The following is a 19,050-nucleotide window of genomic DNA, read 5'->3' on the forward strand; positions in this document are numbered from 1 at the left end:
TGAATATGGAAAATATTGATGTGTGTCTGATATCCGAGACACACTTCACTAAATAGTCATTCGTTAGATTTATAGGATATAAAGTCTACCATGCGTTACATCCTAATAATACAGCTAGGGGTGGCAGTGCTGTAATTATCAAAGAAAATCTCTACCACTTCCAGGAAAGCAAATATGAAGAACAAGAAATTCAAGCTGTGGCCATACACGTACAAACAAAGCTGTATCCAATCATAGTAGTAGCTATATATTGTCCGTCAAGGCACTCAGTAAAAAAAGATAAATATGTTAGTTTTCTAGAACAATATGGAAATAAGTTTATCGTAAGAGGTGACTTCAACGCTAAGAATACCTATTGGGGATCTAGATTAACTACGACTAAAGGAAAAGAACTACTAGAAGCAATTAAGGAACTGAAATGTAATGTAGCTAGCACTGGAAAACCAACATACTGGCCGACTGACCCTGGTAAAATTCCAGACCTGATAGACTTCTTTATCTACAAAAATATATCACCTAAATATCTAAAAATTGAAGAACGACATGACATGAGCTCTGATCACTCTCCAATATTACTTACACTAAGCGAAACAATCTTACTTAAAAAATCTACTCCGACCTTAGCAAGTAAAAAGACGGACTGGGATGGCTTTAAACAAGAACTGAATTACAGCATTAATCTAAAAGTACCATTAAAATGTCCAGAACAGCTAAATGAAGAGGTCAATCAATTTGTTGTAGACATACAACAGGCGGCCTGGAAAAATACTCCATCACATAAAAATATACCAAAAAGTACATTATATCCGAAACATATATTAAACCTAATAACTGAAAAGAGAAGGGCAAGAAATAGATGGCATCAGACTAGATCTCCATTAGATAAAAGAATATTGAACAAACTTACAAAAAAAATCAAGCGCGAAATCAAAAAATATGAACAAATAACTATGGACAATCACCTTCAAAATTTGACAAATGACCGGAGTACAAATTATTCACTCTGGAAAGTGACAAAGAATATGGACAAGTCACTAATGTATGTATGATATGTATATAGGTATATATATTTATATATATATTTGTGTATTATTAGAATGTACTGTGTATGTAGTCTAATTTATAATAATATAATATACCTAGGGCCATTTTCGGCTGCCGCACCAACCCGTGCTTTCGTGATTCCTTTCGTCAAAGGTTGCCTGGAAGAGATCGCTTTAGCGATAAGGCCGCCTTTGCTTGCTACAGCTATTAGATTAAGATCCTGTATTGTGTTTTTTCAATGTTTACTTTGTGTTGTGTGCAATAAAGTATAAAATAAATAAATAAATAAATAATGCATATTCCCCCAATTAAAAAAGAAAACAATGAGTGGGCGATAAATAACGACCAAAAGGCTAAACGATTTGCAGACCACTTAGAGAACATATTTCAGCAATACGTAGGAGAAGAAATTGATAGAGAATCTATTAGGGAAATGAAAGAAGATGTAGACATCAAACTAGTGACACGCAAAGAAATATGTAGAGAAATAAAGCTCAAATTGGGTCCTAAAAAAGCTCCTGGATATGACCTAATTACGAGAGAAATTTTATTAAACCTTCCAAGGAAAGCCATAGTTAAGCTCACTACAATAATAAACGCTTCATTTAGACTCAGGTATGTGCCTAATGTGTGGAAAGTTGCCGAGGTCATTATGGTAGCTAAGCCAGGAAAACCACCTCATAAAGCAACATCATATAGGCCTATCTCTTAGTTGCCTATTATGTCAAAACTATTCGAAAAGCTCCTACTGAAGAGGATGAAACCAATATTAGAAAACAAAAACCTGATACGTGAAGGTAAGATATGTGAAGTTGCGCTGGAAAGCTCATGTCAAGAAAAAAAGGAAAGAACTTGATATAAAGTATAAACAGATGTATTGGCTACTTGGTAGATATTCCTCGCTGTCAATACACAACAAGATTCTTTTGTACAGACAAGTCCTGATGCCCATTTGGACTTATGGCATACAGCTGTGGGGCTGTGCCAAAAAAGTAACATCCAAATCATCCAACGGTTCCAAAACAAAGTACTCAGGAATATTGTTAATGCACCCTGGTACATCAAAAATGACGATATTCATCGGGACCTTCAAATTTAATACGTCCATAAAGTTATCACCAAATTTGCCAAAGCCCACGACTATAGGCTTCACCACCACGTTAACGTTGAAGCAATCCAGCTGCTTCACGTAACGGAGACAGTGAAAAGACTAAAAAGGACCAAACCTTTTGAATTAGTGTATAGTGATAAGTGATAGTGTACATAGTGTAATGTGCTGAAAGAACACGTGAACAAAGTGTATTTCTAACCAAGAAAGACTAAGATGAGTCAGTGGACAATTTCTTAGTATATAAGATAATTTATAAGTTTAGGTTAAAATAAAATTACTTATTGGTCATATATTAGGCTAGATCGTAATATAATTGAGTAGCTTATTGGCACTCAACATTAAGGAAAAAAAAATGATGATGGCAATCGGGAGTACGTACGCCCCGCACATCCGCACAGCCCTTGCGCTAACCCGGTGCGGGATAGAGCGGGTGTGCGGGACGTCTCCCCGGCTCATACCCCGATTGCTATCTCGACCTATCGCGTACTATACTTAGATGATCCCCACGATTCCATCCCCATGGATTTCAGGTTATTTAAAAATCCCCAGGGAACTCTTTGATTTCCGGAATAAAAATAAGCCTAAGCCAGTTTCGGGATAGAAGCTGTTTTATTGTACCTCTCATCAAATTCAGTTAAACGGATAGGCAATGAAAATGTATCATACAGACACTTATAGTACGCGACAGGTCGAGATGACAATCTGGGAGGGAACCCCCCCGAACACCCGCACAGCGCCCGTGCTAACTTGGTGCGGGTGAGCGCGGGTGACGTGTAGGAATGCGGGGCGTCCGCCCGCCTCATACCCCGATTGCCATCCCAACCTGTGGCGGACTATTATCTACCCAGACAGATAGGCACTCGAATGCGGTGCATGCCACTTTCTAGCGGCCATCTTGCCTAGGCGCAATAGGCGGTTCAGTTCGCGGCGTGCACCTGCAGGAGGTGTGTTTATACGTGTGTACTAGATATTAAATATAAAGTGTAGTCATGAACTGTGAGACGGAAAAATTTATCACCGAAATTCAACAAAAAGAAACAATTTGGAATTGTGAAGGGGCGCCTTACAATAACAGGGACCTAAAACAGAAACAATGGGACGAATTAGAAGATACTTTTGGAAAAGAAGAAATAAAAAAAGAAAAGAAAAGTCTCAGTAAGTATTTATTATTTTACTAGCTGATCCCTGATTACTCTGATTTAGATTTTTAAAAATCCCGTGGGAACACTAATTTTCCGGGATAAAAAGGAGACTATGTAACTCTATAGGTCTTCAAATATAGGTATCCATGTAAAAAATCAGGTCAATCCGCCGCTGCTCCGTTGTGGCGTAATTGATGGAGAAACTAACAAATAAACACACTTTCGCATTTATAATAAGGGTAGGTACCTTATGATTATTTAAGTAAGTAATAAGTATCATCATGGTCATCGTAATAGGTCCTATTTAAACGAAATAACATACTTCTTAACAATCAAAGTTCTGCATAGAGTATCTATAGTTAGTAAAACCGGCCAATTGCGAGTCAGACTTGCGCACCGAGGGTTACGTATTACAGTCGTATTTTTTCGACATTTTGCACATTAAATCAAAAACTAGTATGCATAAAAATAAATGAAAATATGATTTACAATATACAGGTAAAGTCCTTTCATATGATACCACACTTGTTATATTATTAATCTTACTTTGAAAGTTGAAAATATTAACATTTGTTCATGAATACATTTTAATATTTTTTGTGATGTAACCACAAATTCACGGTTTTCGGATTTTTCCCCTTACGTGTGCTATAAGACCTACCTGCCTGCCAAATTTCATGATTCTAGGGCAACGGGAAGTATCCTGTAGGTTTTCTTAACAGACACGACGGACGTCTCGGAGACAGGCAGACATACAGACTGACAACGAAATATTCCTATAAGGGTTCCATTTTTCCTTTTGAGGTAAGAAATTAAGAAGGTTAAATCACATTACCCATTCCAAAATACTCGGCAAACAAAGCTCGCTACTGAAAGAAAGAATGAGGAAGGCCTGAATTAAATTTTCTGTCAAGGGCAACTAAGTGAGTCGTCAAAACAATTACTAGCTAGGTATATCGGCAGAGTGAACAGCTATGATATCGGTCTCTGATAAAATTATGGAGGACATAAATAGCCTAATCTTATCTAATGCTAGATCGATGTGAAAATTTACAACACATTATGACGGTACCTACACACCAGGTCGAAATGGAAATCGGGTAATGCCCCGCACAACCTCACAGCCCCCGCGCACCTGGTGCGGGCGAACGCGGTTGTGTGGGACGTCCCCCGCCTCATACCCCGATTGCCATCTCGACCTGGCGCGAACTATAGTTACCTCGTCTCCCGCTTCCCCACACCGCATCTCCTAAATAACAAGGGCTTCGCTCGTACTCCATTCGTATCCGTTTTCGTAAAAATATGATTCGAAGTGGCCGTCATTCAAAACGTACATAGGTACCCTTGTGCACTCATTTGATTCGTATTCTGACGGAATTCGTTTGTGCACGAACCAAATTAGTGCACAAACGTTCGTAGGTAAATTTTGTATGATGGGTACTACGAATCGCATTTTAACAAAACGAATACGAATGAGTGCACAAACGCTCTGGTAAATTCAGAAATGATTAAACTTTAAAAACACTGATTATAGTACGCGGCAGAAAATAATGTACATCGACCTTTAGAAGTAGATAACGGATTTGTAGAGCATTATCTCTGTCGTTGAGACCGATAAAACGTCATAAAGGTATGAGTGACACAGGCAACGCTCTACAAAGCCGAAAATGACATTGTAAAGGCCGATGTACATTATTTTCTGCCACGCAGGTACTGTACGTAGTTTTTTTTATTTAGTAGATAGGATAGGTTCTTCTCGGTGGGAACGGCATTCCGAACCAGTGGTAAATTAAACTAGCTGACGATTCAGAAGCACTTGTAAAAGTTTACTTAAATAAAAATATATTCTATTCTATTCTATTCTATAATAATAATATGTTAGTTTGTGTAGGTTTGTGTGGTTTGTACCTTTGAATCTGCTTTGAATATTCTAATCTAAAATTACAGCTTACCTTGATTAATTTGTAAGAAATCACAAGAATAAGGAACCGGCTCTTACACCATACAAAAATAATCTTAAATCATTTTACACCAATATAAATAATTAATTATAGGTATTCCATGGATTTATATCATTGTATCTAAATATATAAAAGGAATCGGTGACTGACTGATCTATCAACGCACAGCTCAAACTATAAGACGGATCGGGCTCAAATTTGGCATGCAGATAGCTATTATGACGTAGACATCCGCTAAGAAAGAATTTTTGAAAATTCTACCCCTAAGGGGGTAAAATAGGGGTTTGAAATTTATGTAGTCCACGCGGACGAAGTCGCGGGAATAAGCTAGTCAATGTATAATGACAGAGAGGTATAATACACTATACATATTTATATATATTATTAACTAATAAATAACTTAGGTAGGTACTACTCGTATACTTATACAAGACTAAATAATGTCCACGATTTCGTCTGCGTGAATTTAGGTTTTTTGAAATCCCGTGGAAACTCTTCAATTTTCCATAATAAAAAGGAGCCTATGTCCTTTCCCGGGATATAAGCTAACTATGTACCTACCAAATTTCATCAAAATCGTATGAACGGTTGGGCCGTGAAGAGCTAGCAGACAGACACACTTTCGCATTTATAATATTAGTATGGATACCATCAAGTAATCAAGTAATCAACAAAACTATTTTATCAACTGTACTTGTTTTCGTGTCTGTGACGTCACTTTGTAAGGGCACCGGACTGCATTCTTGCAAGTCAAGTAAAGGTGTAAGAAGTAATACCTAAGTAGTAAAGGTCAGTGACATACGTATGCGCCACTTGTTTGCATAAAACTCCAAAGCTGCATTCTACATAATATTAAAATCTTGTTGCTCTAGAAAGCCTTTGCTTTCATCAATGTAAATCTTTTTTGGGTAAATTATTATGGGCGCATCACTTCGATAATGCAAATGCCTCATTTGTATCTACTTATACATATAATATACAAGCTGACCCGGCGAACTTCGTACCGCCTAACAGTCAATTCTTTTTCAGGCAATTTTTTTAAATTTTTCTCTCCGTAAGAACCATCCCCATACTTCAAGAAATATTATAAAAAAAAGAATTAGCGAAATTGGTTCAGCTGTTCTCGAGATTTGCGATCAGCAACACATTCAGTGATTCATTTTTATATAATAAACTAGCTTATGCTCGCGACTTCGTCCGCGTGGACTACACAAATTTCAAACCCCTATTTCACCCCCTTAGGAGTTGAATTTTCAAAAATCCTTTCTTAGCGGATGCCTACGTCATAATAGCTATCTGCATGCCAAATTTCAGCCCGATCCGTCTAGTAGTTTGAGCTGTGCGTTGATAGATCAGTCAGTCAGTCAGTCATTCAGTCAGTCAGTCAGTCAGTCAGTCCGTCACCTTTTCCTTTTATATATTTAGATAGAGATAGAAGATGTCGCAGGTATATTGTCAAAGCTGTGATATTACAAATTTCACTAGTCATATTATTATAATTCGACTTAATTTCTTACAATTTAATGTCTTTCTCATATTGCGAAAAGGCCAGATTCATGTTTAATCCAGACCTACGTGTTTAATCTACCTAATTTATTTTTTGTCGTCGTCGTTTTCGTAAAAGTAAAGGTATTATTATCCAAAGAAATTTTTTTTTATGCAGGTACCAAAACAAAAATATTATTCCTTATTAACTCTGACCCTGGTTATGGAAATGCATAGCTCGAATTTGTCAAGTACTTACTGCAATTTCAAGGGCAATGTTAGTTTTCATAGGTAATATTAATAATGGAAACATTTTAACAAGATGTTTTAGTTTGCATGTTTGTAAAGTTTGTACGTATGTAAATTAAGTACTTTCCTTAACAAAATCTTTTAGCTAGCCAAGCATATTTATTTTAAAGTAGTTTTTTAAGGTTAGAAAATCACAAAAAACCGGCCAAGTGCGAATCACGCTCGCGTACCGAGGTTTCCGTACTACAGTCGTATTTTTTCGACATTTTGCACGATAATTCAAAACCTATGATGCATTAAAAAAAATCTGTTTTAGAATGCACAGGTAAAGTCCTTTCATATGATACCCCACTTGATATAGTTTTCTTACTTCTGAAATTTAAAATATCTACTAATTATTTGTTCATGACCATAATTTTTTTTTTGTGTGATGTAACCCTAAATTCACGGTTTTCAGATTTTCCCCCTTATGTCTGCTATAACACCTACCCTATCTGCCAAATTTCATGATTCTAAGTCAACGGGAAGTACCCTGTAGGTTTCTTGACAGACCGACCGACAGACAGACAGACAGACAACAAAGTGTTCCTATAAAGGTTCCGTTTTCCCGTTTGAGGTAAAGAACCGTAAAAAGTAGACAGGGATGTTGTTACTGTAATTTTGTTAGTTCTATAATTATGATAACTAACTAATGATCCGCGTGGACTACACAAATTTAAACCCCTTTAGAGATTTAATTTTCAAAAATCCTATCTTGGCGAATGTCTACGTCATAATTATTAGCTATCTGCATGCCAGATTTCAGCCCAATCCGTCCAGTAGTTTGAGCTGTGCGTTGATAGATGAGTTAGTCAGCCAATCGGTCAGTCAGCTTTTTCTTTTATATCTACTTATATAGATTGACTCGAAATTATATTTTCTTCCCTTGCCTTGTCCATTCTTCTAAGAAATTCGGTCAAGCAAGGCTACAATGAAGTTTCATATACACTTTGGACGGTTAGTAGTGGTCTCAGGAAGGATTAAAGACAGCAAGGATATCAACCCCGTTGGCCTGGATTTTAAAGTGTTTATCTTTCCTTCCCAGCGCAAGTAATTTCCGGGCAAGTGCTTCTAGGTATTTTTAAATCTGGATTATTCTATTATAGTTTATTCTACGACGAGCGATGATTGAGAAAATCTGTGAGGAGTAAAGCTAGTATAAAATATATAAACAAATAGGTCCATACATAAAATATGTTGTTTTTATTATATTTTTGAAAGTTATAGGAAACTAGCTGCCCTGGCGAACTTCGTTCCGCCTAACAATCGATTCAAATTTTTTAATTTTTTCTCTCCGTAAGAACCATCCTCGTACTTCAAAGAATATTATAAAAAAAGAATTAGCGAAATCGGTTCAGCTGTTCTCGAGATTTGCAATGACCAACACATTTAGTGATTCATTTTTATATTATAGAAAGATTATTGTCTTCACGTCATGCTAACGCTGCTACAGTCTCATACCGTCTACAGTACGCGACAGGTTGAAATGGCAAGCGGGGAGGGAACGCTCCACACACCCGCACAGCCCCCGCGCTAATATCCCTAGGGAAACTCTTTGATTTCACGGGATAAAAGTAGCCACATATGTCACTCTCCAGGTCTTTGACTATACCGATGCAAAAAATCACGTCAATCCATTGCTCCGTTGCGACGTGATTGAAGGACAAACCAACAAACCAATAAACCAACAAAATAAACGCTCTTTCGCATTTATAATAAGGATAGGTAAGTACCTACTGATATGGGTACCTTTAAGTCAAGCGTAAATAGGCATCTTCTAGGCAAGCGCGCTCCGTCTTAGGCTGTATGATCACTTGCCAGCAGGCCTGTTTACAGCCAAGCGCTAGTTTATAGATTTAAAAAAAAACACCTAGGTACATTAAAACGGAAAATTTTAATTGGAAAGAATAACTCATAGTGCAAAGTGCAAGTACATTTTCCGTGTGAGAAAATAAATTGCCGATGTGGTAGCCGCGCCGCCATTACCGCTAGTAGGGCTGCCATACGTCCCGGTACACCGGGACAAGTCCCGGTCTGAAGCTTTGTGTCCCGCTGTCCTGTAGGGCGATTGTCTAAAACCTGCAACAATCATTATTACAATCTCAATTGTTCTGATTGGCTGAATTTGTGCGATTCTTGTTGGAACAATGCATTGTGGCCAATAGTGAGCGAGCATTAACCAATCAGAGATGGTTGCGATCGTGATATTGTAGCTGTCAAACAACCGCGGTAGGCCCCCACTGGTCAGTAACTTAGATGTCGCAGTTTGGCAGTTAGGGCGTTTGTCCACCGGCGCAGTCAACGCGACGTCAACGAAAAGCGAGATTATTTTGGACAGATTCGGAATGACGTGTGTCCACCGCGACCGAACTCAGCGGTTCAGTTTGATCTTTCTGTTATATTAACAACAGACAAACAGACACTTTTGAATTTACAGTATCTGTATGCATATGGATGGATGTCCTGGTCCTCCTTTTAGCAATTATGGCAGCCCTTCTCTAGCCTGATACATTGTGCTGCATTATGAGAACTAGTTCTAAGATTTATTGTGACTTCTATATTCGTTTAATGTCTATTTGGGTTAATTACTTTAAACCTAGTAATTTGACTGCATTTGTGTAGGTAAATTTAGATGTTTTTTTTTAAAAGAATAATAGTAACAAGCTCATGTCCAGCCATTCGTTGCAATGCGACTCGCACGTTTCAAGTGTCAAAGTGAGACACATAAACATACACACACACACACACACTTGCTAACTTATACCAATTGTAAACATAAATACATCACGTGAGTGATGTATTTTTTTTATTGTAAGTACATATAAAATACTATAATTAATTTAAACTATAAAAACATAATGTACATTACAAACTAATTAATAATTTAAAGTAAAACTAAAACCTTAAAAAATATAACATTATAACTAAAATATATTATTAAAAGGAGTCCCTTTAGGCAAGGTTCCGAAGATACTGGCAGCGTTCCCCCTTTGGATAGCTAGATAGGCTAATTCTTTGTCCGAGGTAGCTGCCAGCTCTTCGGTCTCCTGTGATGTCGACTAACCTTTTTGCTATTTCCTTAAAAAGTCTAATAGCGCTAGGACCCCACGGACACGTCTCGACACCGAATGGGACAAATTCATATTCGGAGCCTAGACCCCTGTATTTGCATGTTTTGGCTTTTTCAGCCGCTTCACATGCCGCACCAGCTCTGTTGTTGGTTCCATGTAGATGGGAAGGGGCCAACGTGTCTGAACAGGTTGCATCCCATACCAGCACCCGGCCCACCTTCCATGGAATCAAACTCATACCGTCCGGTCTCTTGCCATCGTCTCTTGCAATACCAGTCGGCTCAAGTAGACTTGGCACGTTGACTGTGGCAAGGGACCGGCGTATGATAGATATCGTTAAGTGCGGCAAGTCTCGAGAAGCGGCCTGCACTTTTTTGGCATGACAGTCCGTGATGTCCTAGCTTGTCGACATCACTGCCACAGGGACATTTATGAGGAGCGCAGACCTCATAAATGTCCCTGTGTCCTTATATATTTATGTACTGTGTAACATAAATGCATGTGATGTATTTATGTTACACAGTACAATCACACTTTTATATTATTAGACACGCATTTATATTACTACTAGCTCATGCTCGCGACTTCGTCCGCGCAGACTACACAAACAAACCCTTATTTCAATTTTTCAATTTTCAAAAATCCCATCTTAGCGGATGCTACGTCATAATAGCTATATCTGCATTCCAAATTTCAGCCCGACCCGTCCAGTAGTTTGAGCTGTGCGTTGATAGATCAGTCCGTCGGTCAGTCGGTCAGTCAGTCACCTCAGTCAGTTTCCTTTTATATATTTAGACCACAGATAAGTCAATTAGATTTAGTATGGATTTAGTAAAATACTAAAAGTAATTTTACGCTATCGCTATTTAAATCTAGCACTAATTGCATCCAAGTACCCAAGAGCGTACTTAACTAGTTCACTCTGATTTGACTGAGATAAGAGGTCACTCAATGCCAAGCGATAGTAAATCACAGCTGTCGTTCGGTTCATTTAACGTCCCTTGACTGTGATTCACGCAGAACTATGTAGTCGAAATACTAATAATTTATTGCGTTACAAGATTCCTATTAGGTGTTTACATAACCACAACTTGATACTATACAATAAACTATACTGTGAAACGTAGCTGAAACGAAGCCATGGTATTGTGCTGCTTGTGTCCTTTTGTAGAATAGGAAAGAAAATAATCGCAACGCAACGCAACGGAACGCAACGCATCGCATCGCAACGGAACGCAACGCATCGCATCGCAACGCAACAAAACGCATCGCAATACAATGCCACGTAACGCAACGCATCGTAATTCGTAAGGCATCATAACGCATCGTAACGCATCGCCACCACGGAACAGAAAAAACGCATCCCAAAGCAACGCTTCGCAACGCAACGCATCGTAACGCTACGCATCGCAAACAAACATACAAAATTGAAATTTTTATTTGAGCATTCGTATACCCAATGCAGATATGAACGAGATGTTCATCCGTTGGAACAATTTTATTTTTAAAATTTCAGATACAAAAAAATTGTACCTACCATTGTATCTATGACAAAAGCGTATGCACGGACTAACGAAACCATTTTAGTATAACTAGTTTTAGCCCGAGGCTTTGTCTATTCAGATTCCGGTATAACTGAATTAAAACGATACTGCACTTTGTTTGTACTCTCTGGTTCAATACGCCCGCGCCATTTCGATATTTCTGTTTTCTTCAATACTTTTGTTTTATTTTTATCAGAAAAAGTAGAACAAGCAGAAGTTATAAAGGTAAAAGCTGTGATAGCCTAATGGTGAAGACGTCCGTCTCCTAATCGGAGGTCGGGGGTTCGATCCTGGGCACGCACCTCTAACTTTTCGGAGTTATGTACGTTTTAATTAATTATAAATATCACTTGATTTAACGGTGAAGGAAAACATCGTGAGGAAACCGGCAAACCTGAGAGTTCGCCATAATGTTCTCAAAAGTGTTTTGAAGTCTGCCAATCTGCACTTGGCCAGTGTGGTAGACATGACCAAAAGCCTTCTCATTTGAGAAGAGATCCGTGCTCTGGGTGGTGCACTCGTGGTCATGGGTTGATCATGATGATGATTAAAAAGATGAAAGATTCTGAAAAATGTGCGTATAAAATAGCGTATTACCCTTCCATGGGATCTTTGAACCAAATTTGGTAAAAATCAGTTAAACAGAAGGGCCGTGAAAAGCTAAGACAGACACATTTTCACATTTATAATATTAGTAGATACCTATAGAAGTATAGATTAGTAGTTATGGAATTACTCAAGGTGTTAATTTCTTCATCGATGGTATAATGAACATTGTGTAGGTATATCATGACAATAAACTGTAATACCAGGATCAAGCAAGCTCTATGGATGCTATAATATGTAATGCAATAAGAGAAGCCCTGTCTTACCTACCACAATATTACGTTGCATCTCTAGCAAAATAATTAATGCCTTGAAAGCTCAATATAACATGCTGGAATACTAAGAATTGATACAAACAGACTCGATTCTTTTTTTAACAATTTTAACTTTAGCTTTTTATTTTATTTAGCTGTTATAGCGTTTGACTGCAATCTCACCTGATGATAAGTGATGACGCAGTCTAAGATGAAAGTGGACTGGCCAAACTGGAAGGGGTATGGCCGGGGTATGGCATTTTTTTATTAAACCCTTTGGTTTTTTTAATTTTTTATTAATGACATTATTTTTACCTATTGCTATTTACATTACAACATCTTTAACTCTAATGTATAATAATCTAATCTAACCTTAACTTAACTTAAATATCTAGTTTAGTGGCCCATATTATTGATTTCAAGATGGATAGCTTGCAAACCGGGGACGGCCATAGGTTAGTTTTTATCTTTTAAATTTAAAGAGTTCACACGGGATTTTCAAAAGCTAAATCTGTCGAGCATCATCTAGCTAAACCTAATATAAGTTTTTATTAATATTCATTCTGGCGTGCAACGCGGTTACTTTATTACTTAGTTACTTTGTACCTTAAATTATTTAATTTATGCAGTCTGGACGCTACGAAGAAAGGGCGACGTTAAAATATTGCTCCTAACTTTGCCGGCACCTGCGTAAATTGCATCCCGAAAGTTGTAACAAGCGATGGACCAGTGCCTTTATATAATCTGTTTTTAATCATATTACCAGTATGGTAATCACCCAAAGTAATAAATAAATAATAGTTATTTATGCAACTGTTGTATAAAGATGGGTATTAAAACACGAAAGTGGGATAATAGTATCACTTGAGTGTTTTAATACCTAATTATCAACAGTTGCATACAAGACTTTATCTACACCCATAATATGAATCTATACCTATATCTAAAAAAGATTCTGAAACAGTTTGTTCACCGCTAACCTTACATCATCCATTACTGAGTAGGTATATACAAATAAGTAAACGAAGTATTAATGAAACAATTATTTATTGTAGTCGTAATTTACATTTTGTATAGTGCAATTATTAAATAACTATTATCGCTAGATATAGTTGATCAGGCGCTTGACTTAAAAACCTATTTATTTCATCAGGTGAAAACGTTTTCGATTTCTTGCCGGTATAGCCTTCGCCTTTACGTTTTAACAAGGCAATTAATTTTGAATATTTTGAGATATCCACGTTGTGATTAATACTCAGCGTACTTTTGAGCATTGAGTAGAAAGTCCATAGGGATGAAGATTTAAATTTCTCTGATAGGTCTTGAAAATAAACTAAAAGTACTTCTTCAGAAAATGATTTACTGCCCTTTGATATTTTCCAATTGATAAAATCTTAATACGTTTTTTCACAGTGCTTTCTTGATTTTTCCGGTAGTTTCTAGTTCTAACAAATTGTTAGAAAAATTTCGACTCAGTCCTGTCGCGACCACGACTCATGCAACTGAGTCAAAATATCGGCAGATAAAAATCACCAAATTATTCGTGGTATGTACCCGTTTTCTAGATAATAGAATATTTTAATCTACTTTGGATTTTTCATTTAACTTTCATTTCTATTGATTCGTAATTTTCATCTAATTTCAATCTCATTCGACTTACGAGATTGTTTTCAAGTTTCTGTTACCAACATTAAATAAGTTTCGATATTACAAACAAACATAAATTCGTGAAGTAAATTAAAGTCAAGCGCCACTGGATTGTGAGGGTGACCCGAATATGTAGTATAAGAGCCGTAGCACACTGGGACGCCATGGCGACGTCGTTGGCTACGTAACCATGGCTACCTACCGTTTCACAAATGAGTTTACCCAATTAAGTAGCACCACAACACATCAGTCATCATCATCATCATCATCAACCGATAGACGTCCACTGCTGGACATAGGTCTCTTGTAGGGACTTCCACATGCCACGGTTTGGCGCCGCCTCCCTGCGGTTCGTCTAATATCGTCCGTCCACCTAGTGGGGGGGTCATCCAACACTGCGACTTTCGCGACGTACCCATTCCAGCAACTTGGTCGCCATTCCAACACAACAGTAGCGAACACCAACACTTGAGCATCCGTCCCGGCGGTCAGTTGGTCACTGAATGAGGGAGGCTTTTAAATGTTGTATAGAATCAGGCGTTACTTTGCGGAAGTCATATGCGATGTGTGGTGCTAGATGGTGGTGGTGCTTGATTGGTGGCTGGCTTTTCCTGCATGTTTAGCAGTGGGAGTGCGGGTGGTGCATATCGCATGGTGCATGTTACACCATACAAATTTGTCTGTTTCAGTGGGTTATAGAAAATTAAGCTTTTGGTTCCTTAAGGGAGGCTTGACTTAGGTACTTGTGTACAAAATACTGGCGACTGGTCAGGTCGCCAGCGTATCCAGTCTCTACGAAGCGGCTGGTCGGTTGTGACTATGCTTCCAAATTGCCGAGTGAGTGGCCAAGTGAGTTAACTGTCATACATTTCAATACGAATTGCTTGGGACCAGCGACGCCGCCATGGCGTCCTAGTGTGTTAGCGCTCTAAGTCAACATTATGTTAACTTGTTCCAAATATTTGTTTTCCGTTCACCCTTAGATAAACGTGACCTCAGTTAATATATGTGTCTAATTATAAACTTTAGTAAAATGATGGTATCTAGGTACAACGCATGCCAGGCCGAGGCTACCTAAGTACCTAAGCCCTGTCTGGCACTAGTGAATTCCTGGCAATAAAGCTAGAGTGTTTTGCCACAATTTTAAATTATAGAGTACTAGCTTATGCTCGCGACTTCGTCCGCGTGAACTACACAAATTTCAAACCCCTATTTTACCCCCTTAGGAGTTGAACTTTCAAAAATCCTTTCTTAGCGGATGCCTACGTCATAATAGCTATCTGCGTGCCAAATTTCATCCCGATCCATCCAGTAGTTTTAGCTGTGTGTTGATAGATCAGTCAGTCAGTTAGTGACCTTTTCCTTTTATATATTTAGATTTTTGGAACGAGGAGCTACACGGGGCTACCGACCGAGCTATCACGGTTGCGGCTTTTTGAGCTGCCCGTATTTGAGGTGACCGTCGACTCGAGAAGAAGAGGAAGAGGCTTTAAAAATATACCTCAGGTACACGAACCCTCACAACGTATTTTTTCATTCTCATTTTATTATTGGAACCCCTTTTATTTGGGTAACGTTACACTGATTTACTATGCATGAATCGGGACGTAGGAACTCCTTGCGGATTTCCAAAAAACTTCGTCAGATGTTTTGTGTGCACACGTATCTAGATAAATTTTTCCTCCTAGTTAAAGCTGTATGACTAATATATATAAAAAGTATCATTTATCATTTATTGATTCAATTCATTCCAATATTAATTTCATAAATCATTATACAATTGTTATTATACATATAATAGCAATATTAGAACCCCGTTGGGGCACAGCAAATTTAGCAGGGAGACATATTTTTGATTGAAAAATATTTGTCGTTTACGCTTTTTGACGTCATTATCGCTTTTTATGCAGCGTGACGTTAATAATTAATTATTATAAAAATAAATAAAAATCACGATTTTTTTAAATTATTCTCTTTAATAAAGAATTATAGCCCCATAAAGTGCCGCTATACAAAAAAAAACACTTCATACTACAGTCCAAGACCCTATTGATCACAGACCAATTTTTAAAAAGTTTTTCCGATTTAAATTTACCGTAACACAGATTTTTATTCGTTATCTGGATAAAATTTAGTGTCGGTGTTTTGTTTGAAAATAAGAGCATGAATAAACGGACGGAGTGCATGTTACTCGTACAAGAGAGTCTGTGGGGATTACTAGCTTTCAGAAAGGTTCACTGTTACACTGGAATAAATTGTAAGTAGGTTAGCTCCGTTTTGTAGATACAGTACCCGGCAGAAAATATTGTACGTCGACCTTTGGAAAGAGATAGCGTTTCGTAGCACGTTGTCTCTGTCGTTGAGACCAACAAAACTTCATATAGGTATGAGTGGCAGAGACTACGCTCTACGAAGCCGAAATCTCTCTCTGAAGGTCGATGTACAACAATTCCTGTCGGATACTGTACTCGCTCTTATATTATACTAGCTTATGCTCGCGACTTCGTCCGCGTGGACTACACAAATCTTAAACACCTATTTCACCCCGTCAGAGGTTTAATTTTCAAAAATTCTTTCTTAGCAGATGCCTACGTTATAATAGCTATTTGCATGCCAAATTTCAGCGCGATCCGTTTAGTAGTTTGAGCTGTTCGTTGATACATCAGTCAGTCAGTCAATCCTTTTATATATTTAGATTAAGCTTTTGGTTCATTCTAAACTTTGTATGTGTCTACTATCTAGTGATCTTTATTGCGTAAAGCTTTCGCTAGGGTGCTGACTAAATGTGAAGGAACCTAGTACCTACTCTATATCGAATTTCGTTTTCGTAAACTATAAAAATATGTCGTGCTAAGTATTACAGAATACAGATGACATACGCATACCTGCATAATGCACATGAAATAAAACAGTGGCCCTACCGCGGTTGTTTGACAGCTACAATGTCACGATCGCAATCATCTCTGATTGGTTAATGCTCGCTCACTATTGGCCAAAATGCATTGTTGCAACAAGAATCGCACAAATTCAGCCAATCAGAACAATTGAGATTGTAATAATGATTGATGCAGGTTTTGGACAATCGCCCTACTGAATACACTTTAAGTACCTATAAACATATTTTATTAATAACAAACATAATATCTAAATATAATACATATTATAAGCACAGTGTACGTCAAACGAAACGTTCTTCTAGGTTCTTACAAAAATACATCACTTTATATAAAAGCCTTAACACACTCTCGTAGTTTGCACTTTCATAGTGTTTGTCAAGTAGACACTCGTTTAAGAAAGTGTCTGAGCTAAGGTCATATGTCTTTGCGCTTTATATCAAAGGATTTCGTGAGTCTGCAATTTACGAGCTTTTAGTTTTAGCACACTGAACTTATGAGACGAACTTGACGTTTGGTGCACGATATACATCTACTCTTTTTGGTGACTTACAAAAGATATTCTATCGGACTTTAGAGAATATTGTCTCATAGCAACTCTTGTATTTTGCCTTGCACGATTAATACTGTAGGTAGGTCACAAATGCTTTACCACGAAGTACAGTGCGACAAGGCTCTTGCACTTGAATGACATTGACAGGGGGGCGCTGTTGGAGAACAAAGGCTAGTATTCAAACAAGAACAAAGGGTACACTTGCCGGCAACGTTAGTTCCGATTTTCGCCACGCGCCAAGATAGCCTTGTCGTACTGTAGATCCAGACAATATGTGCCTGAATGGGCGAAACCCTGCTGAAATCCCCAAACAAAGAAAAGTTATTTTTAAAATGTTTAACTATTTCTTGAATTTACCAATTTTTAATCGACTTCCAAAAAGGAGGTGGTTCTCAATTTTTTTATTTCGTAAATATATCAAAAATTTCGCTTCTGTTTTGTCCTAGATGATTCCCATCCCATGACTTCGTTTGCGTCAGTTTAATTTTTTTTAATCCTGTGAGAACTCTATGTTTTTCCGGGATAAAAGGTACCCTATGCTCGTCTCTAGGATGCAGCCCAAATCTATATCAGATACATGATACTCACGACTTCATTCTCGTGCAATTAGGGTTTTAAGAATCCCATAGGAACCTTCCCTAGGATGCAAGCTGTCTCTGTACCAAATTTCGTCAAAAGTGGTTAAGCTGCAGTGAAAAACTAGCAAACACACTTTCAAATATTTATCATACAATATTAGTCTGCATAGGGATTTTATCTCATTCTATTTTTCTCATGACACGACACGACACAGATCAAAAATGGCGAGTGAGTCAAGTCATACAGAATCAGTGCTTATAAGTAGGTACAGTTATTCGTTTATAGTATATTTCTACGGCTGTATCGTTTTTCAAGGGAGTCAGTTCGCGCACGCGTCGCGGTTGAGACTGCGAACTGCGCGTGCCGCTGCCCATAGAGCCCGTTGTGAGGGTCATCACTGGAGCTGTCTCCGAAATCCAGGCAAGCGGAGCTAATAGTGTCCCGTCCCACGACTTGTCACAATTAAAAGCCGAGTACACCCAGTTGAGTACAGCCGGTGACAGATATTATATAATGACAATAATATTATTATTATTACGTAGTGTGGACTTGCCCTAACTTGACTGATAGTATGCTACACTCTACCCATCCGAAGCTCCTGTTTTATGAAGGATACAATGTTGCACATGAAATATTTCGTAATAAAATTCAGATCCCGGGTCTGTCTGGTAATACTTGAGGCAGGACTTTATATTCTGCCGCGGTTTCGGACGTAACTTCAGTACTTACGTGGAGAGATAATATAAACCTTTTGTTTAGGAGTGAATGTAGTATGCATGAATCTTGTAAGATAGTAGACTTTTGTCCATCAACTTACTAAAGTAAGACTATAAATCCAAAAGAGTGTTGTCTGTACACACTAAAGCCAGCG

General features: G+C 37.9%; 2 protein-coding genes across 2 annotated transcripts in view; both read left to right on the top strand.

Moving 5' to 3' along the window:
- The window catches only part of LOC117992355 (uncharacterized), a 257,093-nt gene that overhangs the window by 154,817 nt on the left and 83,226 nt on the right, over positions 1-19,050 (top strand). The window lies entirely within an intron of this gene.
- Positions 3,104-19,050, top strand: part of LOC117992317 (synaptic vesicle glycoprotein 2B-like) — a 55,810-nt gene continuing 39,863 nt past the window's right edge. The window contains exon 1 of the mRNA XM_069505822.1: positions 3,104-3,310. Within this exon, the coding sequence (XP_069361923.1) occupies positions 3,145-3,310 (166 nt within the window). The 5' untranslated portion in view covers positions 3,104-3,144. The remainder of the gene's footprint in view (positions 3,311-19,050) is intronic.

The sequence above is a fragment of the Maniola hyperantus genome, chromosome 21 (assembly GCF_902806685.2).
Source record: "Maniola hyperantus chromosome 21, iAphHyp1.2, whole genome shotgun sequence".
Lineage (NCBI taxonomy): Eukaryota > Metazoa > Arthropoda > Insecta > Lepidoptera > Nymphalidae > Maniola > Maniola hyperantus.